At 40.3% G+C, this 24,543-nt stretch overlaps 1 protein-coding gene across 1 annotated transcript in view; it reads left to right on the top strand.

Annotated features, from left to right (window-relative positions):
- Window positions 1-1,238: 1,238 nt before the first annotated feature.
- Window positions 1,239-24,543, top strand: part of PTH2R (parathyroid hormone 2 receptor) — a 1,009,699-nt gene continuing 986,394 nt past the window's right edge. The window contains exon 1 of the mRNA XM_073633425.1: window positions 1,239-1,886. Coding sequence (XP_073489526.1) covers window positions 1,815-1,886 — 72 coding nt within the window. The 5' untranslated portion in view covers window positions 1,239-1,814. The remainder of the gene's footprint in view (window positions 1,887-24,543) is intronic.

The raw sequence follows: 24,543 nt of genomic DNA, 5'->3' as shown, positions 1-24,543 counted from the left end.
TAAAGATGCCTTCTATGGTGTGCAGCCGTCCAGGATCTTTTTCTTTCCTCATGAGAGTTTGCCAGGAAGGGAGGGGGGATGAGTCATAAGTGGGCCAATGAGAGCTGCAGAGCTGTGTCTGTGTAAATCCAGGAAGTGATCAGGCAGCAGCTTCAGCTGCCCACAGTTAAAATGGATGCAGCCAGACTCAGTGGAGAGAGATTTCTGTAGCATATTTGGCAAGTACAGAATCACAGGGGTTTATTTACTAAAGGTAAATAGACATTTGCACTCCGCAAGAGCAGTTGCTCCAGAGTTTAGTAAATGAGGAAGAGCTCTGCTGACTTCCATCATCCAATCATGTGCAAGCAAAAATGCATTCTTTTTTAATTTTCCTTGCATGTGGTTGGGTATCCTTTACAAAGTGAAATTTTAGCTCATTTACCAAGCTCTGGCGCAACTACCCTTGCAGAGTCTACTTGCCTTTAGTAAATCAACCCCACAGTATACATAAAATAATATGCAAAGTGGTTGAAGGGAAGCTTCAGAATGGCAAAGAAATTTTAAAATTATGTGAGCAGACTGCAGTTCCTCTTTAAAGAGAACTTTGTTTTACTCCTTCCTGAACTGCCATCAGAGAGATTTCCCCTCACTTCCTGTCCTAGGGGACAGCCTTTTTTCCTGATGGGAAGGAAATCTCTCCAACTGCAGTAAAACCTGACAGGAGTTCTAATTCCTCCCCACTCCATCCAAAGTTAAAATCGTTTTGGTTATAGATACACTTAAAAGAAAAAAAAAGAATTTTACAATAAACTTCACATAGCCTGTTAGTAATATATAGGATGACACACTTCACAACTAAGGGGTAGCTGGTAATTGTAATCTGTATGGAGATTGTTTAACCCTCCTTTAGTTGCAATGCTTTCCAGTGGGTGTTCTAGCTTTCTATTGGGATCCTGAAAACTGACAAATTAATTGGCTTCTCTCTATACAGGCACAATTATGTGCAGTTATATGTTTCAAGGAAGGGCTGCCAATGGTATGGCTAAATGTTGTTTCTGTCTAAAGTACTGCAAAAAAAATCTAAATCTGTGTATAGGTACACCCATATCTACATGCTGGCATTTTAAGCAATTGTGTTTTATTCTGCCACCACAACAAAAAGTACTAAAAGAGGAGGTTTAATTTATCAAGCGATGCCTCAGGAGGTTACACCTGCTGTACATACTCATGTTGCTCTTAACATCTAGCTCCCAGGGATATATATTTTCTATAGCTTGAGCGGGAGCATCACATACCATAGCTTTAAGGTGATCAGAACACAGGGATACAATGAATCATCAGACAGACTGTCTTTTTGCTCTAACACAAGAGATTCTACTGCAGTGGTTGCTCTCCACTTGTGAGTGCTGAAGGAAAAGGGCTGAAATTAAATGGCATTTGCTTAGCTGCTTGCACAGGAATAGCTGTACTACAAATGCGATGCTTTTCTCACTTATTCAGCCTCATTCTTTCTGCTGGTGCACTAGCTAGAACAGCTGATCCACATCATGTCAAGGAAAGAAAAGGAAACCATTTATAACAGCAAAGAGGAGGGCAAGATGACTCTACTACCACATGGTTTCATCCAACCCAGATAAAGTTGGAAGACAACCTCCTCTAAAAGATTGTGATTTAGGATTACTTTTGGACGTGTATGGGTCTGCTAAGAAAGCTTACAATTTCATGGACCTGGGACAATCATTTTTTTATAAACCCTGAAAGTTATTTTTTTCTGAATCTGGAACAAAACATAATCATTTCTTTTTAGGAGATCTGTTTTCAAATAATCGCAGATGGCAACTTACTGGTTTCATTATGCCTTGGTGATAATGGCATTCTTAAAGGAATTTCTTGTGAAAGCTCAGGTAAGAACATTTGAAACTAATATTTACCCATTGCTAATAGTTGTTCTGTTCTTATTATATGTATTATTATTTTTATTACTATTAATATTATTATTATTAAGAGTATTATCATTATTATTTCCCCATGGCCATTCACTGTTCACCGTTCAACATTAACACTTAGAGATAATATGAATATTTTCAAAATAGTAAATCTCAGCAAAATGCAGTAATTGCTTTTTTTTTGTTTACATACATGTTACATATATTGTGGTTTGTGTTTATGTATATTTATATCTATTAAACTATAATAAATATATATATATTCTGTTTGGTAGTTTCTGTGATCTGAATGATCCAAGGTTGCTTTTGAATAAGTGATAGAAGTAGTAAAATTTCAATTTCATTTCATTGAAAAACCTAAAATGTTATTCTGCCAAAAAACTCAAGGGGGAGACAATTTACAGAAATTGGAATACTGTCTAAGTGTACTTCATTCATTTTAAGTTGTAAGAAGGATGCTCTGCTTGTAGACTCTGCTGGTACATTAACTGTTTTATTGCCAATTTTATGCATCATAGTTCTTAATTTTCAACTTGCATAGGATGGGCATCTTGTGTAAATGTTACTTACAAGTTATAAATATCAAAATTTATATTGTTCAGATCCTCTGTACCAGATAGTCATCCAGTATTTCCTAGAAGCTTATATGGAGAAATATATACTTTATTGCTGAGATCTCTAGTGACTCCTTTTGTGTCACAAATAGCTGTATAATCTGCTAAGCCTTAAGAAGCTTTAAAATTGAGAACAATACTACCGTTGCCTCATGCCGACATAGCAATTTTACACATTTGCCAATTTGCTAAAGTTTAGATCACACGGCAGTGTTTACTTTTCTTGGCAGGCAAAATACTTGCCTGCTTGCGCTTCCCTCTACCTGTTAATATCTACATGGACGAAGATGCCAATGTATGATTTCTGGGTTGTATCTTACTTTCAACAATGGAAAACAATTAGGTAATCATTTATTCTAAAAACGATGACGTTCGAAACTTTTTTAAAAAAGATTTTTCGTAGATACATGAAAAATTCACATAGTGATTGCAGCACACCATGAAGATAGGATGTCTGGGTGCTGTACACATATGCTTATAGTAGACAGACCCACTGTAAATGAGGCACTCTTAAGACTTTACACAAAGAACCAGATAAAAGATACAATGCATTGTAAGTTTTATCTGCTTTCTAGTATTACATCTCAAGAGTGCCTCACCTACCCATCTACTGTGAGGGCCAATTCACACCAGCGCGTTTAAGCACAACTGTAAAAGGCAGATCAACAGAAGGACATCTAAAAAAACAATCATTTCCAATGTGTCCTATTCACACATAACGTTGCATTGCGCTAAAATACAAAATGTATGTCAACGGACGTCAAAATGTATGTCAACGGAAGCTAAAATATGCGAAGGGAAGTAAAATGCATAGAAATGTACAGTGTGAATTGGCCCTAAGTCAGTCTCTTTTGCTCTCTCTCTCTCTCTCTCTTTCTCTCTCTCTCTCTCTCTCTCTCTCTCTCTCTCTCTCTCTCTCTCTCTCTCTCTCTCTCTCTATATATATATATATATTTTATTTTTTTAACTAAACCTTTCATTTCATTTTATGCATTTAAAACTGAACTTCGATGTGTTGGACAAAATATTTTGTTGCCTATTAAACAGGACAGCTTATTAAATGTCAAGTTTGTCATTTTGGCTGCCATTCACATCTTGAATGTTGTTTTTTTAGATTTGGATAGAGAAGCCTTAGAACCTCTATCTGTTTTTATTTTCTACTTCTGTCATGTTGAGGAGATTCCCACTAACTTCCTTTCTAAAAGGCATAACAGGAAGTCCCCTCTTAGATCGTTGACACCAGAACAGATGTCCTCATTGGAAGATTTTCCATTACCTGCTAATCCTTTGACACTTGTAAAATTTAGAATTTCTCATCATTTACTGTTCTGGTGACAATGGTCATTAAGAAAAAACAAAGGGCGAACTCCCCCGTGGGGGTCACAGAAAGCAATATAAACTTGAGAGAGGTTCTAACATTTGCCTACTAACCAAAATTAGTCTTTATTGTACAATGTAAAAGAGCAAATAGATTTAAAGGGTAACTTCACTTTTGAGGGAAAAAAAATATTGCAAATAGAAAAAAAATAATACAGCATACAGGATTTTGAAACACGCCATATTGTAATTTATTGTTATCAAAAATTACATTTCTTTTCATTCTGCAGTGCTGTACTTTGCTGTAAAATGTACTGTATTATGACACCCTGGAGGCGTCCTGTACACAGTTGGTGCACAATGCACAATCAGAAATGTAATTTCCTGCTTGTGTGATTGGCTCACTGATTTTCCCAGAAGTCTGCACTACGATACAAGTCAGATCTAATCTAGGCATCCTCTGCAACAAAAATTCAGTTTTGGTGACATACTCCTAAAGGGTTAATCACTTCTAATGGAATGCAGACCCATCAACTTTCCTCATTAGAGCCCTGCAAGAGCATCAGTTGATCAATATAAAAAAGTCACTCCCATACAGAAACAGTATCCAAAATACATACAGCAGAAGAATAAACAGTTTTTTTGTTCAGAGCAGAAACAGGTAGCAATCTGCAACAAAGTTTGTTAAAATTCTTGCAATGTACATTGATCACCCACAGGGGAATGTTTTTTTTTTGTCTCAACAAAAGTGGTGTTACTCTTTAAATCATTGGATTTAAAAGACTGGCTAAAAGTGTATGTAACCCCAACATCTATATTTCAGTATGTTTGGCATGATGCCTCACTGTATGAAATTTTCTTAGGCAAATCATTTTTTGTCAATCTGTTGCAAAGCTGAATGAATAATCCCCATAATTTGTGTAATACGTTGAATTCCAATGATTGTCATAGCCATCTAGTTGTCCAAATTTTGTATATTTCTGAAATACCCCAATCAGGAAAATACTGCATTTTGGCCACAAGATGGAGCTGACAATCAAAGAAAGTTAACATGTTACATAAGTTACAAAGGTTATTCATTATGGTTGTACGAATGCTTGAGATGCTGGCACAGCAATTTTTTTTATAAATACACTCCTAAGGCTCTGTTGACACCTATGCGAGTGCAATGGACACATGCACGTTTGTGCATGTTTCTGCACCTCTCATTTAGTGCAGGGTCATCCTGTGTGTAGAAAACACACTATAGAAGCTCATGACCCTTTTAAAAGTTGTGCTGCACCAAAATGAATAGTGCTTCGTTACCATGCATTTTGGTATGCATGAACGTGCACACATTGCTAGATATGGGGGGTGCCATTAAAAATGAATGGCACAAACAAATGTCTACAAAAGGGCTATGCATTTCTGTGCGTTGCGGGAAAGCACACAATTCTGTGTGCCTTCCTGCAAGCCACAATTGTGAATATAACCTAAACCCCTGTCTTGCAATTAACAGCAGTGACTGCCCATCAGGTTTGACATGCCGCCTGTATAAAGTGTAAAAAATATTTTGAATTTGTATACAAACTTTAGGCAGTTAACCACTTCAGCCCCAGAAGGATTTACCCACTTCCTGACCAGGCCATTTTTTGCAATACGGCACTGTGTCGCTTTAACTGACAATTGCCCGGTCATGCAACGTTGTACCCACACAAAATTTATGTCCTTTTTTTTCCCACAAATAGAACTTTCTTTTGGTGGTATTTGCTCACCTCTGCTGTTTTTATTTTTTGCACTAAAAACAAAAAAATAGCAACAATTTTGAAAAAAAAAAACAAAACAATATTTTATACTTTTTGCTATAATAAATATTAAAAAAAAATGTCTTAATCAGTTTAGGCCATTATGTTGTTTTTGGTAAAAAAAAAATCACAATAAGCGTATATTGATTGGTTTGCGCAAAAGTTATAGTGTCTACAAAATAGGGGATAGATTTATGGCATTTTTATTATTATTATTTTTTTTACTAGTAATGGCGGTAATCATCTTTTTTTTTAGCGGTAGTGCGACATTGCAGTGGAAAGATCGGACACTTTTTGACACTTGACACTTTTTTGGGACAAGTGGCATTTATATAGCGATCAGTGCTAAAAAAAATGATTACTGATTACTGTATAATGACACTGGCAGGGAAGGGGTTAACACTAGGGGCGATCAAGGGGTTAAGTGTGTCCTAGGGAGGTGTTTCTAACTGTGGGGGGAGTGGATTGACTGGGAGTACAGAGAGATCGCTGTTCCTGATCACTAGGAACAGACAATCTCTCTGGACTCCCCTGACAGAACGCGGATGTGTGTGTTAACACACATCCCCGTTCTGGCTCTCTGACCCGCGATTCGCACAATGGAGCCGACCTACCGCAGTACAGTACCTGACCGCGAGATTGTGTTTCCAGCGCGATACCATCGCGCTGGTTCTCGGCGACAGGATACTGTGAATGTCGTGCTGGCTCACTCATCGGGAAAGGAAAACTTTGTTTTCCTTCCGCGATGAGTGACAGGAAGTGCTGACAGCTGTCTGGTATGAATCCTGAGGCGGGAACACCGCGCCAAATTTTAAATGAAAAAAACGGCGTGGGTTCCCTCCTCGGGGGCATACCAGGCCCTTAGGTCTGGCATGGATTGTAAGGGGAACCCCCTATGCCTAAAAATCGGCGTGGGGGTCCCCCCAAATCCATACCAGACCCTTATCCAAGCACGCAGCCCGGCCAGCCAGGAAAGGGGGTGGGGACGAGCGAGCGCCCCCCCCCCTCCTGAGCCGTACCAGGCCGCATGCCCTCAACATGGGGGGTGGGTGCCTTGGGGGAGGGGGGGCGCCCTGCGGGCCCCCCACCCCAAAGCGCCTTGTCCCCATGTTGATGAGGACAAGGGCCTCTTCCCGACAACCCTGGCCGTTGGTTGTCGTGGTCTGCGGGGGGGCTTATCGGAATCCGGGAGCCCCCCTTAATAAGGGGGCCCCCAGATCCCGGCCCCCCACCCTGTGTGAATGAGTTTAGGGTACATGGTACCCCTACCCATTCACCTAGGGAAAAGTGTCAGTATACAAAAAACACAGTACACAGGTTTTAAGAATAATTTATTAGTCAGCTCCGGGATCTTCTTCCGACTTCGGGGGGTCTCCTTCCGACTTCTCCCGGTGTTCGGCCTCTTCTCCCGGTGTTCGGCCTCTTCTCCCGGGCCCCGCCGCTATCTTCTTCCAGCTCTATTGCCAGCGAGGGGCCTGGTCTGCTGCCGCTGTCTCGCCGCCGCTGTCTTGTCGCCGCTGTCTCGCCGCTTCTTCTCTTCTTTTCTTCTTCCCCGATGTTGACACGACGCTCTCTCCGGCTCGAATGCTGTGTGCGAGCTGCGGAGCCATTTATATAGGCGGTAACCCTGCCCCCTTACGACGTCATGGTCCCAGCATGCGCAGGGACTCTGGCGTCATAAGGGGGCGTGACCCCAGAGTCCCTGCGCATGCTGGGACCATGACGTCGTAAGGGGGCGGGGTTACCGCCTATATAAATGGCTCCGCTGCTCGCACACAGCATTCGAGCCGGAGAGAGCGTCGTGTCAACATCGGGGAAGAAGAAAAGAAGAGAAGAAGCGGCGAGACAGCGGCGGCGAGACAGCGGCAGCAGACCGGGCCCCTCGCTGGCAATAGAGCTGGAAGAAGATAGCGGCGGGGCCCGGGAGAAGAGGCCGAACACCGGGAGAAGAGGCCGAACACCGGGAGAAGTCGGAAGGAGACCCCCCGAAGTCGGAAGAAGATCCCGGAGCTGACTAATTATTCTTAAAACCTGTGTACTGTGTTTTTTGTATACTGACACTTTTCCCTAGGTGAATGGGTAGGGGTACCATGTACCCCAAACTCATTCACACAGAGTGGGGGGCTGGGATCTGGGGGCCCCCTTATTAAGGGGGGCTCCCGGAGTCCGATAAGCCCCCCGCCCGCAGACCCCGACAACCAACGGCCAGGGTTGTCGGGAAGAGGCCCTTGTCCTCATCAACATGGGGACAAGGCGCTTTGGGGTGGGGGGGCCCGCAGGGCGCCCCCCCTCCCCCAAGGCACCCACCCCACATGTTGATGGCATGTGGCCTGGTACGGCTCAGGAGGGGGGGGGGGGGCGCTCGCTCATCCCCACCCCCTTTCCTGGCCGGCCGGGCTGCGTGCTTGGATAAGGGTCTGGTATGGATTTGGGGGGGACCCCCACGCTGATTTTTCGGCATAGGGGGTTCCCCTTACAATCCATGCCAGACCTAAGGGCCTGGTATGTCCCCGAGGGGGGAACCCACACCGGTTTTTTCATTCAAAATTTGGCGCGGTGTTCCTGCCTCAGGATTCATACCAGACAGCTGTCAGCACTGCCTGTCACTCATCGCGGAAGGAAAACAAAGTTTTCCTTTCCCGATGAGTGAGCCATCTCGGCGCTGGCTCCTGCGACGGGGCTCGTAGGTGTCAAATCTCGCCGAGAAGTGCAGCGAGATTGACACAATATCGCGGTCACCTACTGTATATGTACATCGGCTGGTCGGCAAGTGGTTAAAACCAGTAATCATATATGAATTAGAGTTCTATTTTAAACAATGATTTTATTTTGCAAAACAATATAAACAATATCTACCTTGAATTGGTATGTTTAGAAAAAGAAAAAAAAACAATGCTCTTACTGTATACTGTTCACCCCATTAGGCACAATTTGAACACAAAAGCAGTAAACATTTCAATAGATTTGTCAAAGAATACCTTTCAGTAATGTTTGGTAGGTAAGTCCATGGAGTCAGTGATGGGACAAGGTCTTCTAGAGCCCAGAGCGAACATGCCAAACTGCGCCCCCCAAGATGTATGAGCATTATGTGTCAACAAACTCCCCCCGCCAAAAAAAATTGAGCACTCCCAGTACAAATCCGCTTCCCTGCTTCCCAGCACAAACGCTCCCCCCAAAAAGTCCCCTTTTAACACAAATCTTCTACTCTTTAAATCCCTCAAATGTCCTCTCCGAGGACACATCCTCCCCCCACCTTTCTAGCACAAATCTCCCTCCTAGATCAAACCCCCCCCCAAAAAAAAGCCCCCCCAGCACAAATCCCCCCATTCATCTCTACTAACACAAATCCCCCGCCCAAAAAAAGCCCCCTCCATGCACAAATCTCCCCTTTCATCCCTACTAGCATAACCCCCCCCCAAAAAAAAGAAAAAAGAAATACCCTCCTGGCACAATAACCTCTACCATATCATCTCTTCTAGCACAAAGCCCCCCTCCTAGCACAAATGCTTTCCCCATCCCACCTTTCAACATAAATCCATCTAAATCACCACTCCTAACACACAGCCCCAAATTTCCCCTCCTAAAGCAGTTCTTACCCCCTTCTACCCCCCAAATTCCACCTCCCAACACAAATCCCCTCCCCTCAATCTCCTCATGGTGCCCCCCCACCTCACATGATACCACAGCGCCTAGGGCAGCTGCCCTTCCTGTCCACCCCTTGTCCCGGCCCTGTCTGGTGTGAATGCAGGCATACCACAGAGTAGGTTGGATCTGTTCATCGTTCTCTATAATATGCCTAATGCCGTGTACACACGGGCGGACTTTTCAGCATCAAAGGTCCGACGGTCTTTCCGACGGACTTTCGATGGACTTTTGACGGACTTCCGACGGACTTTCGAACGAACAGACTTGCCTACACACGATCACACCAAAGTCTGACGGATTCGTACGTGATAACGTACGACTGGACTAAAATAAGGAAGTTCATAGCCAGTAGCCAATAGCTGCCCTAATGTCGGTTTTCGTCCGTCGGACTAGCATACAGAGGAACGAATTTTTTTCGACAGGACTCGAATCCGTCGGAAAGATTTGAAACATGTTTTAAATCTAAAGTCCGTCTGATTTTCAACCTAAAAAGTCCGCTGCAGGTCCGATGAAGCCCACACACGGATTCATTCCATCGGACCAGTCCGGTCGAAAAGTCCGCCCATGTGTACACGGCATAAGAGAATATTCAGATTAGCTGAGAGTTTATCTACGTGTATCCTGAAGTGGTGATAAATTTCAGGTAAGGTGTCAACCATGGGTTCAACCTGAAGCCAAGCTATTCCTAATTTGCCATATAGGCAAACTAAATGACCAGATTTTGTCAATTCACCTACCTGCTCTTAGCAATGCAAAACATCTGACTAGTTCTTTGTGCTGCTTCTCTTTCCCTTTCTCTGAGCTCTGCTGTACAGATTAAACAATAGAATGCTGATTGCAAGCTCACTCATAGACTTACACTGCTTATATAAAAAAATATATGATGATACAATGATGATTACATAGCTCTAAGGAAAGCTAGTGTGTGATGATAGTAAGTTTTCTTACGGTAAAATATGTTAAAATATTCCATGATTTGGTAAAATTCAACAATGATTACTATGCATGGGAGGTACTTCTCTTTAAGAACTGGCCAATGTGCTATTTCTATACAGGTATCTAAAATAATGCACAGCAAAGTAAATATGGTGTGGATTTTGTGAACTGACCTGAATGTTACATTACAAAAGTGAACAAAATGACATGCATACTGTACATCTGCCTTAGTGTTTCTAAGCTCCCCTGTAAAATAGTTTTATCACCTCTTAATACTGTCAATTGATGTGTGATTTTTCCACTTAAACTAGGTGACAATGCTGTTTGTCCTGTAGTGACACCACACGGCAACATTGTCACCACTTGGATAGAGTAGTCTTGGATGGACATGAAATTTTAAGTTGACTTTATAGGGACTTTTTCATGAGAAAATAATATAGGCTGCCAATAATAAACTCTTGTTTTGAGAATCTTAGCTCCATGGCTGTCATTCTGATGCTTTATCTTTGATACTGACTGAGTTACTCACCTGGAAATAGAAGGACCGTTCTGGCACTTTTTTGACACAGATCTACTGGCAGGATCAAAAGGTGGGACTATGTTTCAAAGGGGAGTTAAAAAAATCAACTGATATTTTAATGCAATTGGAGGACTGCATCATATAGTATTCGTTATTTTTTTGCCATATGTGCACTTTAAATCTTTAAAAAAGAAAATAAATGAATATACTAAATACAATTGTTACATGTATTAACAACGCACATTGCCCTTATTTGCCCTGCTAATGTTTATTCACCTGCAGACAGCAGCGCACAGACTGTAATTCCATCAGTACCTCCAGATTTTCAGTTTTGAGTGGAATTGCACATTACATGTGGGAGCTGTCTTTTCCTTACTATTGGTTAAAAGACCATTATCCCAATTCTTTCTTGCTATTTTATTTAATCGTACGTGGTACAAAACATGCCCGTTGGGCCCAGCTGTTAAAGCTGAATTCCCAGAAAGCAGCTAAATACAAATGAAATGTATGTAAATACCTGTTCAGTTGTATCTGACTGTCAATGATTTTATGGGACTAGACTGATATGCTTGAGAGCCTTTTTTCCAAAGAACTTTCTTTCAAATTTTCTTTAACAAGTAAGATTGCCAGTTCTTACCTCAACCCTCGGGTTTGGGACTTTCAAGCAGAATTTAAAAACACATATACTGTACATAGGTAATACATACTGGATATGAAAGCTATTTTTCTTTAGGAAAGGGTATGTTTTTATGCCCATCCAGTCCTGAGATTTATACAGTTCTCGCTCAAAGCACAGTCTTGTCAGATAGAGGCGGTAGCCTGATCTTTCCCTGTTATAGTTTCACACTTAGGCTGGGTTCACACCTCCGACAGATGCGGCTCACAGCAGGGGTCCGGTGCGTCCCTGTTCTCCATTTCAAGGATGAATCTGGGCCAAAATATTGCCTGAATTCCACCCTGAAATGGAGCCAAAGATGCACAGCACTCCTGTGCAAGCCGCTCCACTGTCGCAATGGAGATATGTTACCATAGAGAACCAGTCACAATCTCTTGTCATGCCAATTGGATGCGGAGAAAACCTGCATCCAATTCGCATAGGTGTGAACCCAGCCTCACATTGTTTGCCCTTTTATCTGCTTTGAATTGAGCTTTAAACTAGTATCCATCAATGATGTTTACAAACTGCTGTGGAAGATAGTTTCATGCATCAACCTGTCAGTAGTAATAATTGTATGTATTATCACCAACCACAATCAGACCTTCCGTTATTAACTGTCATTTCTAAGGACAGATCCGAAACTGACAGACAGCTGTTGAGTAATGAAGACAATTCTTAGCTGATACATTAATAAATAATATCTGACTTGCCTAGTGTGAAAATTGAACCTGTGAATAGTATGAGGTTCAAGAACCGTTCCAGGTTTAGTAAATTAGACATCGAATAACATTACTTAGATCATTCTGGTGGGGTTTTCTAGCATGAAGTTGCATTTTAATTTCAATCGTTTTTTTATTAAAGTTTTTCAGAAAGAATACAAAATGTACTGTAAATATAGTGTAATACAGTAATAAGCTAACAAAGAAAACAGTAATTGTTCCTTTATACCAAGCACTTTGTAGGCACTTATACATTGCATATAATGATGAGTTACATAGTAGAATGATGCAAGACAATGTCCACTGTCTTTTATTTTAGAAGAGGGTGGATCTCCCCCCGACACCCCATTTGGGTTCACACTGTGTCCTGGTTGGGGAGATCTTGTAACCCCCTTGATGCACCTGTGCTATTGTCAGACACTTTATAACGCTAAGTGTTTTACCCATCTTAATTAGGGATTAGGTTATTGCTTTGAACTAGAAAATGAAAATGTTTGAACTATTCCAATGTATATTGAACAGTTAGTGAGAAGAAAAAAAAAAAAAAACAGGAAAGCAATAACCAAAGTTAAACAAAAACAGAAAGTATACATATACACAGTTTTTTCTGTCATTTGATTGCATATAAGTCATATATAGTATTCAGAGCTTTTTGTCTGATACCACTCAGTCCACGGTTTCCATAGCTTATGTGATGATGGAAATTTACCCTGAGATGAAGCGAACATAATTTCGTATGTAGCATGTGTATTGGTCGTTATTATTATTTCCTTTATTGTTGGTGTTCCCTGATCTTTCCAATGTCTCATGATCACTAGTCTAGTGCTCTATAATATGTGGGTCGTTATTACTCTGGTATCTTTTGGAAACTAGTCCATACCCAAGGATCCAATCCAATACTGTAGTTTTGGGGAAACAGAGTTTCAGTATTTGTGCAATTATGTTGAATACTTTACCCCAAAGCTTATGGATGCGTCAGCAATCCCACATTATGTGGTAAAGAGTACCAACATTATTGCAATCTCTCCAGCACAGTGGAGAAGCATGAGTGTCAAATTTAGAAATCCTGCATGGGGTTAGATACCAGCGCAATAATATTTTTTGTGTCAGTTCCCATAGGTTGATGCATTTAGTGGCAGAATATGTTGTTTGGAATGCATGTTGCCATTGTTCTGGTGTGTATAGTGTTCCCATTTCTTAATCCCAGGCTTTTTTTCCCAGGCAAAATATCTATCAGGCAATTGGCTATCAATTTAGCATACAATTCAATCAGTATTTAGTAAGGATATGGGTCGGAAATTTGCTGCAGTGTTAGGCTCTTTCCCTGGCTTGGAGTGTTTAGTAAATTTTAATTTATTATTCAGGGTGTTATAGAATAGGGATATTCCTTTGATGTTGGTAGAGTGTTTGGTAAGGTATAGTGTTATTCTCCAAGGTAGTTGAACGGAATGTGTAGGATCAGTTTGAAGGAAATGTTTGATCTGGAGGTACCTGTAATATTCAGACTCTTCCAGATCAATTTCTATTTGTATTGTTCTGAACGTTTTCATGGTGGATGGTCTTACTTCTATGGCCTTTAAGCTGATGTGCTAAAAGCTTCCCAGCTCTATTGCCATGTGCATAGTGGGACATTTTAAGTCTTTTGGTATTTTTCTCAAATGTCTCTAATTAAAGGAGTCTAAGGTCATATTTTAATTAAGTTAGCCTATTGGATATCAAGGGAGATGACTGTTTTTGTTTTTAGATTCTATCTCGAAATTTCGACTGTAATGTCTCTTAATTTTTTTTTGCCGCTGCCTCCTCGCCCTTGCCCCCATTTTTATGAAGATCCCTCTTATATATGCCTTATGGGCATTCCATAAAGTAAATTGATTTTGCACCGAGGATTCATTGATAGAGAAAAATTCTTTGAGATGTCCTCTATAATTTGTTTGTATGCTGATTGTTACATAAGAAACGAGTTAGCTCTCCACAGTGGGATGGAGTTGACTGTTGAAGCATCAGCTATGTAGATTGTTATAAATGCGTGGTCAGACCACGTGATGTTGTTAATAGATGAAGAGGCAGTTCTAGTTAAAGCCTGTTGGTCTACCAGGAATAGGTCAATTCTTGTGTATATACGATGTGGGGCGGAGAAGAACGTATAGTTTTTTTCTCCTGAATGTAAGCACCATCACACATCATACAGATCTTCTTTGTAAAGGGTTTCTTGAAGGGATGTGTTTGAACATTTGACTTCATCTTAGAATCCATGGTTGGGTCTGGCACTATAGAAAGTGCCCGTGAGGATCTTTGTACTCTGTGTGTAAAACAAACCCTACAGTGTCCAGTATTGCAGTCAGCACTCCTCTAGTTTTGTAATTTGTATTGTTCTGAACGTTTTCATGGTGGATGGTCTTACTTCTATGGCCTTTAAGCTGATGTGCTAAAAGCTTCCCAGCTCTATTGCCATGTGCATAGTGGGACATTTTAAGTCTTTTGGTATTTTTCTCAAATGTCTCTAATTAAAGGAGTCTAAGGTCATATTTTAATTAAGTTAGCCTATTGGATATCAAGGGAGATGACTGTTTTTGTTTTTAGATTCTATCTCGAAATTTCGACTGTAATGTCTCTTAATTTTTTTTTGCCGCTGCCTCCTCGCCCTTGCCCCCATTTTTATGAAGATCCCTCTTATATATGCCTTATGGGCATTCCATAAAGTAAATTGATTTTGCACCGAGGATTCATTGATAGAGAAAAATTCTTTGAGATGTCCTCTATAATTTGTTTGTATGCTGATTGTTACATGAGAAACGAGTTAGCTCTCCACAGTGGGATGGAGTTGACTGTTGAAGCATCAGCTATGTAGATTGTTATAAATGCGTGGTCAGACCACGTGATGTTGTTAATAGATGAAGAGGCAGTTCTAGTTAAAGCCTGTTGGTCTACCAGGAATAGGTCAATTCTTGTGTATATACGATGTGGGGCGGAGAAGAACGTATAGTTTTTTTCTCCTGAATGTAAGCACCATCACACATCATACAGATCTTCTTTGTAAAGGGTTTCTTGAAGGGATGTGTTTGAACATTTGACTTCATCTTAGAATCCATGGTTGGGTCTGGCACTATAGAAAGTGCCCGTGAGGATCTTTGTACTCTGTGTGTAAAACAAACCCTACAGTGTCCAGTATTGCAGTCAGCACTCCTCTAGTTTTGGATTCTGCATTAGTTGTGAAAATGTGTAGAAAGTTCCTGTGCTTACATGACGGAGTGGATACCTTGCAAAAATGAGTTTCCTGAGCACACAATATATCACTCCTATTTGTCAGGGCTTCTGTCCACAAGGATTTTATTCAACAGTGTGATTAAGACCCTTGGCATTCATAGATAGGAAGTTGATAGCCGTAATAATAGTGGTTGTTTACGTGTTAGATAATATCCTTGTTTGTGCACAGATATCACAAGAGCTCCCTCTTGTGGGTGTTGTGAGAAAGTCACTGTCATATATGTAGTATGTTTACTCACTGTGGTTCTAGGCCAATTTTTGGACCCATATCAATTTCACCAGATCTTGGCTCCATCTGGTTTCTGCAGAGCGTAGATTCTGTGACATGTTGTACTTGAGGTTTGAAACTTATCTGTGTATTTCCATAAATAGAGAGAGAAAACCCCAAAAACATAAAACATATTTTGTTATATAACATTTCAACTTTCCAGGAATTTTAAAGTGTTCCACATAGAAAACTTCATCCATGTGATCCTAGAGGGTTTTACCCATGTGCAGCTAGCTGCTGCTCAAGTGAATTGGGGTAAGTTCAAGCCTATTGGCTATTCTGGGACCCCTCGTGTGGACAGATAGTAACTCCTGTGCACTAAAAGGGATTAATTATGTGATCTGGCGTTTCTGTGCATAACAGTTTTCCAATCCGGGTGAGCTCTTGTCTATTTATTGTAGTATTGTTAAGGAGAGACCTTTTTCGTAGAGATTCCACAACATATGTTTGGTCTTGTTTGCTGATGGTGATTTTAGTTGGGTAGGCCCATCTATACGGTATGTTGTGATTCTTGAGCACTTTTGTGATCATATTGAGGTTTCTTCTCTTTTGTAGGGTGTGCTGAGATAGATCAGCGTAAAATTGTAGGTTTTGGTATTGGGATGGGATCATTCCTGTTTGCGCATCACTTGCATTCATTTACGTGAAAAAAATGCAGGCGCAGAATCACATCTCTGGAGATTTTTTCGTGGAGGTGAGATGGTTTGGGTAAGCAGTGTATTCTGTCAATGGTTATTTCCATGTCAGAAAAGTCAGGCAAGAGAGAGGTGAATAAATTGGTCGCAAAGGATCGCAGGTCTGATGACTGCACAGATTCAATGATCCCCCTTATTTTAAGGTTATTTCTTCTGGACCTGTCTTCAATGTCCACTAATTTATTTTTAATCCATGCTGATTCCTCTTCTTGTTCCTCATTTGCGTCTACCAGTTCATTTATGGTGGACGCATACTCCCCCATCTTTCTTTCAATATGATCCACCCTGTTCTCTACTGCTCTTACTTCCCCACTGACTTTGTGCATACAGTTCATCATGTCCGTTCGTAATGTGCTTCCATCACAGGTTGGTTCATAGTGGGGAATGTGGTGATTGAGTCAGGTAGTTCTCTGGTGTTATCCCCTGAATCTATTACTGGGCTCATTGCTGGGCTACATCTGGGCTACATCCGGCGCCATCCAGCCTTAGTTTAGCTTTGGCCGGGCCCCTGATGGTCAGTAGGGAGAGAGGGAGTGTTGGCTGCTGTGGGATTCGTTATTTTGGGGTGATGTGGCCGCTGTGTGTGGTTTAGGCTGATGTTTGTGAGCCGGGGTGGATGAGGTTTCAGCACCATTTTGCCTACCTCCATGCTGCCGCTGTGTAAAGTCATCCATCAGCCGTTGTGGTTTAGATGACCCTTTTCTTTTGTTGGTCATGGTCTCCAGAGGTGCCCGGTTCAGATCGCCAGATGGGGTAATCAAAACGGAGTGCTTTTGTGCCGTTTTTTGTGTCCTCGGGTATGCTGGACCTCCGGAGTTATGCTGCCATTGCAGCTCCGTTGCAGGTCACGCCCCAAAGAAGTTGCATTTTAACAGTCAAGCACAAGGTACATTTGTGTGTGTATGGTCACATCTTAGTCACATCTTGGAATGTGAAAATCATTGAGACAGGCAATAGGGGATTGAGGGAACAAAGTCAGGTAAACCTATCTCTGTACCCTGATCCATTAATCCTTTAATGATCCTTTTAAGTTTAGTCTCAATAATTTTATTGGAAGCTGCCATGTGCTTGGGAAGTCACCTTGCTCATTCTGCTAAATGCATTTATCCCCGAACCTACTACACAGCTTCTGAGTCAGGCAATGGAAACTTCCATAAAAGGCTTCTCAGAAAGATGTACATTTTTTCACAAATTACCTTCAACACTATACAGTTGTCTTTTCCTGACTTCCTTGACTGCTCAATCTCCATTTTAAATATATATATATAAATAATAATAATAGTAAATTTATATATATATATATATATATATATATATATATATATATATATATATATATTAGTGTTTTAATGCACAAATAACAAATAATATGCAGAGTTACCAGCTACTCTAAAGCTATAATAAATCATTGTCCAAGGCATTCTGTTAATGTGTATATAAACCTTAGATCTATTTTTGTATGTTTGGCATCATACCTTACTGCATATTGTTTTTTTAAAATCTGCTGAAAAGTTTCTTACAAGAGATCTTGGCTATAACAGCACTTCAATGCTTAGTATTAAAATATTTTTATATAAATCTCTATGTAAACTTAAATCCTATTTTTCAGTATGTTTGCCTTTTTATCAAGCAAATATTTTTGTGACGCTAGATTTCTTATGTAAAATCCTATCAGTGACATCCTTTTGCAGGCTAATACTAAGCTTTTCCTCTAAATGAAGGCCTAATTCACACTATTTGTGGTGACAGACGTTTTACAGCAGTAAAATTGTTTCCTATGTGTCCCAGTCACATTGCAATACAGCCTAGTGCTGCGCAGCAGCAAGCTGTGTAAAAATGCAGACATGCTACATTTTAATTTTATCACAGTGCATCATGCTGCAATACGTTGCGATGAATGAATTGTACATTTTGTACAATGAAAGACATTAAAAAATGTTGCTGACACTAAAGCCGGCGGGCTTTAGTGTCAGCAACAAATGCTTTAATGTCTTTCATTGAATGTGAGTACCTTTTCATGCTTCTTAAGCAATAAATAGTTGAAACAGTATTACACTATTGGAATCCTTTTTCCTCTATGCTCTGTATGGTATATGGGACAAGAGTGGAAACTGCCACCACATTGGGGAACATCCAGCCTCTAAAGTGCTACACAGTGGCAGATACTGTGAATGCTCCATACCCCAAGAGGGGGGGGGGGGGATTCCGGTGAGTGCAGCCATAATAAGAGTACGGATAAGACACACATGCTGTGATCACCCTTGAAAAGTGGGAATTGTCAACACAAAATTTTTTTTTTTTTCACCAGCACAGAAGCACTTTATTTTTGTATATTTATTGATGGGACTATTTATTTATTTTTCAAATGCATATATTTTAAATAGTTTTTTTTTTTTTTCACCAGCACAGAAGCACTTTCTTTGTATATTTATTAATGGGATTATATAATTTTAAATGCATATATTTCAAAGGTTGTATATAGCACTAATTTAGACCCTTTGCTTTTGAAATTCAGGTTTATTAATTTTATTAACCTTTACCGATTTGGATAGTAGGTAAAATTAACACTATTTTTTCACCAGCACATAAATATATATTTGTTGTTATTTATTTAATACTTGGGATTGCATATTTGCACGGAGGTTATATACTCACCTGTTTCTTCTCATTTTTGAGATTCGGTTTTTCTTATTTCTTTTTTGTTTAGAGATTCAGTTTTTTTAAGCACACAATTGATGTTATGTAGTAAATACGTCAATGCACTTTATGCACATTCATGCATTAGTGCACATTCACAAATGTATTGATTCAATTTTTATTCATTTTGTATACATTTGTAGATATTTGGTCTACCAAGGACAGGTGAATAATAGAACAGCGCCACATCTACTTCACTTTCTTTTTAATGCTTGAGGACTGTTCTAAAAAAAAAAAACAAATTATTATACAGTAATAATAACGACCTGAACTAAATTATCCAAAATTTCATTGGTCTCTAACATTTCCTTTCATCGTGTACCACTTGAAATCGCAAGGAGCTAGATTATGTGTATAACAAATGCTGACTCAGAGATAGCTTGAGGGGACTCTAGAGATACAAGTCTTCATTAAAGCTAGAAGACTGGGAACTCCAGCTCATTGTTAGAATTCCCTAGATATTAGTGAATTAATAATGTATCAGCAGCAATGATGGAAATAGAAAATTATGGAGGCTTACTAAATGTGAGAAGATGGTAGTTTATTGAATGAACTGCTTGGTGAGTAGCCTTGTTAATCAGTGTCTATTTGATGACATCTCTAAGCTCCTAAAAAAAAAATAAGAGCTGTACAAGATTTTTTGCAAGCTGCAAAGCAAAAGGTATAGGTATGGTTTAAGAGAGTATGGCTAATCATGCCCACAAGTTGCATCCATTATATACTAATATTAAATGTAAGCGTCCTTTTATTAAAAGTAAGCAGCTGCAGTATTTGTAGTTGCTGACTTTGAATGTTTTTCATACAACCTGAAGATTCTCTTTAAAGAAGAACTCTCAGTGTTTAGTCCTTCAGGGGACAGGGGTGCATGTAGTACTTTGCCCCATGTTCAAAGGTGCTTTGCAAGCCTAACTATGAGGTCAGACAAGGCACCCTTTTCCCCTGCAGCCATCACACCATGTAGCTAGCAAGGAGATGTCTGCTTAATAACCAAAACTTTTCTCAGTTCCAAGCACATGGCCGATACAAGTGCAGCAAGAGGAATGCAGAATTTCTCTTGTCTTCGCTTGTCTCATTGGCAAAAACTTGGAAGCCTTGCTAGCTACGATGTCAGGTGTTCATGGGCAGAGAGGGGGCACCCTGCCTGAACTCCTAGCTGGACTTACAAAGCACTTGGGAGCATTAGACAAAATGCAACATGTACTTCTATTCCCTGGGGGATGGAACACTGAAAAAAAATTGAAGCAAAAGTTCAAAATCATTGTAACACATTTCATAACTATGTGGCCTCCTACTTACATTTTGTTGGGGGAAAGACTGCCAGCAGCAGCCTCCCAAATTCTTCAGCAATAACCAAATCTTGATATGACATGCAAAGTTTTAGAATTTTCTGCATTCTCTTAGACGTGATTTCCTATTGGGAGTATTCCACCAAGAATGACATTTTGTTTTGTAGGGGATGCCTGGTATCTGACTTTTATCTGAGTGTAGCCTTCTGGGAAAATCAGTGTGCCAATCACACAAGCAGGATTATGTTTCTGGGGGGCGTTCTGTACACATTCTGTGTACAGAACACCTCCAGGTAGACATATTGCTTTGCACTTTACAGAAAATTACAGAGCTGCAGATTGAAAAGGAAAGGTAATATTTAACAACATTCAATTACAATATGTCTTGTGACGCAATTGTATGCGCTATATTATTTATTTGCCCTTTAAAATGTGAGACATCTGTGTGGCCCACTTGGCTTTAAAGCTGCCTTGGAGATTCACTAAGTTTGAAACTGTTTGGTGACAGACCAATATTTGTAGAGATGTATTTTTATGCATGCATTTTTATTGTCAACATTTACATTATAGCCAACATTACAAATAAGTTTTTAGGGACATCTTTTGTTTTGTGTGTCCAGAAAGCCACTGCAGGTAGGGCATGTAAATAGGGCTGGGGCACTTATTTAATATGGGTGTAGTTCTACAAGAAGCATATCTATAAAACATTTTTATTTATTGCAGGCATATACTGTATATAGCGCCTACAATGTATGCAGTGCTTTAAATATTGTATGTAACATTTACTTTTTGAAATAATGTACATCCAGGACAATTTATCATAAGAACAGGAACACAGCTAAGAAAATAATGTTCATTAGTAAAATTAGTTATGTATTTTTTTTGCTATCTACAACAGTACAGTCTCTTTAATTTGGTCTAAATGTGTTCATTCGAGCACTAATACACTGCCCAACAAAAATTCTCTTGCCTTTGTTGCTGTGTGTGGGTAAAGAGATGAGCTTGGCCGTGTTACTTGGATATACCGTATTTATTGGTATATAACACGCACCTTCACTTTAAGAGGGAGGTTTCAGAAAAAAAACTCAATTTTAAATAAAGAACTGTGAAGCAAAATAAGTGCCATGAATGCAGCCCCACCATTGCCATGAATGAAGCACCCCCATTGCCATGAGTGCAGCAACCCCATTGCCATGAGTGCAGCACCCCATTGCCAGGAATATAGCACCCACCATTGCCAGGAATGCAGCACCCACATTGCCAGGAATGCAGCACCCATCATTGCCAGGAATTCAACACCCACCATTGCCATGAATGGGGCACCCACTATTACCATGAATGCAGCCTCACCATTGCCATGAATGCAGCCTCACCATTGCCAGGAATGCAGCACCCATGATTGCCAGGAATGCAGCACCCACCATTGCCAGGAATGCAGCACCCTCATTGCCATGAATGCAGACTCACCATTGCCATCAGTGCAGCCTCATTGATGCCCATCCATCTGCAGCCTTGGAGGGGACAGGGAGGGGGTGGGACTACACCAAAAGATTACATACAGGAAAAACTGTTGTCTTCTTGGCGGCCTCTTTAATACAAAGTCTCGCCCCTCTTATGATGGACAGAACAGTCGTCCAATGGCAGCGCAGGAGATAGGACTTCCTATTACAGTGGCTGCTGTGTAAACAGGGAATTCTCCTGTGTGTACGCTACTTGTCCCACCTCCTCCCTGTCCCCTCCAAGGCAGCCAGCATATATATCTTTTGTGGCCCCGACAGTGGGAGATCGTTGGGGGCCACAAAAGATATATATGTCCAAATAAACAGGCGCGCCGTTCTTTGGACATGCCTGCTGTACACAAATTAAATTTATATAATTTTTTTTCACATAAATAGAGCTTTCTTTTGTTGGTTTTTGATAACCACTGGGGTTTTTATTTTGTATTATATTATTGAAAAAAGACTGACATTTAATAAAAAAATAAAAAATAATAGACTTTCTGTTATAAAACATATCCAATAAAATCAGATGTCCTCATAAATTTAGACCAAAATCTATTCTGCTACATGTCTTTGATAAAAAAAATCCCAATAAGTGTATAATAATTGGTTTGTGTGAAAGGTATTGAGTCTACAAACTATGATCAATCTTGATGTATTGCCGGCCTACCTCATTTCTTGAGACCCCAAATGCCAGGACAGTACAAATACCCCCTTTTGGAAAGTAGACTGACATTAGAAAGTAGACTGACAGTAGACTGAGGCATTTAGTAAGAGGCATGGTGAGTTTTTTTAAGTTAAAAAGTTGAAATTAAAAAATCAAATAAAATTTTTTTTTCACATTTTTTTTTTCTTTTAAACACTGTCATGAGTGCAGTACAGTATGACTGGAGTGGTGGTGATCAGAGATACTGACTGGTGACAGTATGTAAAAAGGAAAAAAAAAAACTTTTTTTATACTTTTTTTTTCTTTTTTTTTTACATCCCTTTTTTTCAGAGTAGCTCAGTGTCATCATAGTGACACTGTACTACTCTGGGGGGATGATCAGAGATATTTTTTTTTACACTGGTATTACTTATACAGTGACGCAATCACTGTATAAGCAAAAGTTTTAGCTGTCATGAATAGGTTAACTATGGCTTGCCTTTGATTGTGATCTGTGATTGGCTAAGCTAATCACATGATACAGGTAGTCAGGTAGTCAGGCACCATGTGATTGCTTTGGGCCAATCACAGATCACAATAATAAGCAAGCTGCTCACGAACGGAAAGCCATTCATGACAAGTTGTTTAGATTGTTATCATGTGATTGCTATGACCAATCATAGCAATCACAGGATACCCGGTTACCGGATACAAGTCACAGGAGGAGCAGGTACGCTGCTCTCCTAACTTGGAAGAGGCTCATTCTCATATATACATGACTGAGCCTGCCTGTGTACAGGGCCAGCGCTACCATTAGGCACACCTCTGGGGCCGGCCACTGGAGACACAGCCGCACTGCACAAGGAACAAGATGGACTCTCTCCTTCATAACACAGGCCGGCACACCATGACAGCTGCACTGGGGTAGAGAGGGCCATCTGTCACACATTGGAAAGAAGGTTAGCGCACTAAACCCTACAAACAGGAAAAACACTCTGCGCTCATGTTCAGGGAAGGACTCCCGAGAATACAATGTACTTGACCCTCACAAAAATATGAGATTAAAATGGGGATGAAGGAATACAGTATGAGAACAGTTTAAAAACAGTTTAAAAACAAGAGGAGAAAACTTAAATCTCCAGTGTGGGATCAGCAGTAATGTCTCTCTCAACGTTCATAGGTATATGTATACGTAGTTCTGAAATAGTTGGCATTGAAGTCATTCAAAGACAAAAGGGGTCCGTAAGCCAGCACTATAGGCAGCCAGTATGAGGGAGCCAGAAGCAAACTGCAGCAGACAAGGGAAAAGAAAGCACAGCGCCTCTAAGTGCAACATTAAAATAACATTTAATGATGGTAAGGATACAAATCAGTTAAGCACAAAGGAATAGGAGGTAAGCACATTGTGAACATGAACCATACACTGATCAAGTGTCTTGCTCTGTAGCGGCGTTGCATGGCTGCTGTTTCTTTGCTGTATTAGAATGTCTGTTTGCTGGATTAGGCTATCTCTTTGCTGTATTAGAATGTCTCTTTGCTGGATTTAAAGATATGTGCAGCGCTAAAAGATGAAAGTTTTCTGTATATCTACAGGATGGTCATATATGTGCATCAATGGGAAACAGTGTACCATACAGATATATAAATACCATGACTTGATACATATATATCATAATAATAATGGATAAACATTAAAATGACAAAAATGATAAATATATCCAAAGAAAAAACAATTAGAAAAAAACAAAATCGAAATAAGTCCACATAAGTGCAAAATAAGTGTTGCAGTGAGTCCCAAAAAAAGGAGGGTAAGTCCTTATGGTATCAGCAGAAAATCACATAGAGATCACGTGTGTGAAGATGATAACCACCACCAGCCTTGAGAAGGCTTATTGGAACGTATGGACTCAAAAAGGCATACGCCCAATGAGTCGCATTGGGATGTCTCTTTGTTGGATTTGGCCATCTCTTTGCTGAATTTTGCCATCTCCTTGCTGTATTGGGATTTCTCGTTGCTGGATTTGGCTGTCTCTTTGCTGTATTAGAAAGTCTCTTTGCTGGATTGGG

This window comes from Aquarana catesbeiana, linkage group LG06 (assembly GCF_042186555.1).
Source record: "Aquarana catesbeiana isolate 2022-GZ linkage group LG06, ASM4218655v1, whole genome shotgun sequence".
Taxonomy (NCBI): Eukaryota; Metazoa; Chordata; class Amphibia; order Anura; family Ranidae; genus Aquarana; species Aquarana catesbeiana.
The sequence above is the reverse complement of the archived record's forward strand: the minus strand, read 5'-3'. Positions and strand labels throughout refer to the sequence as shown.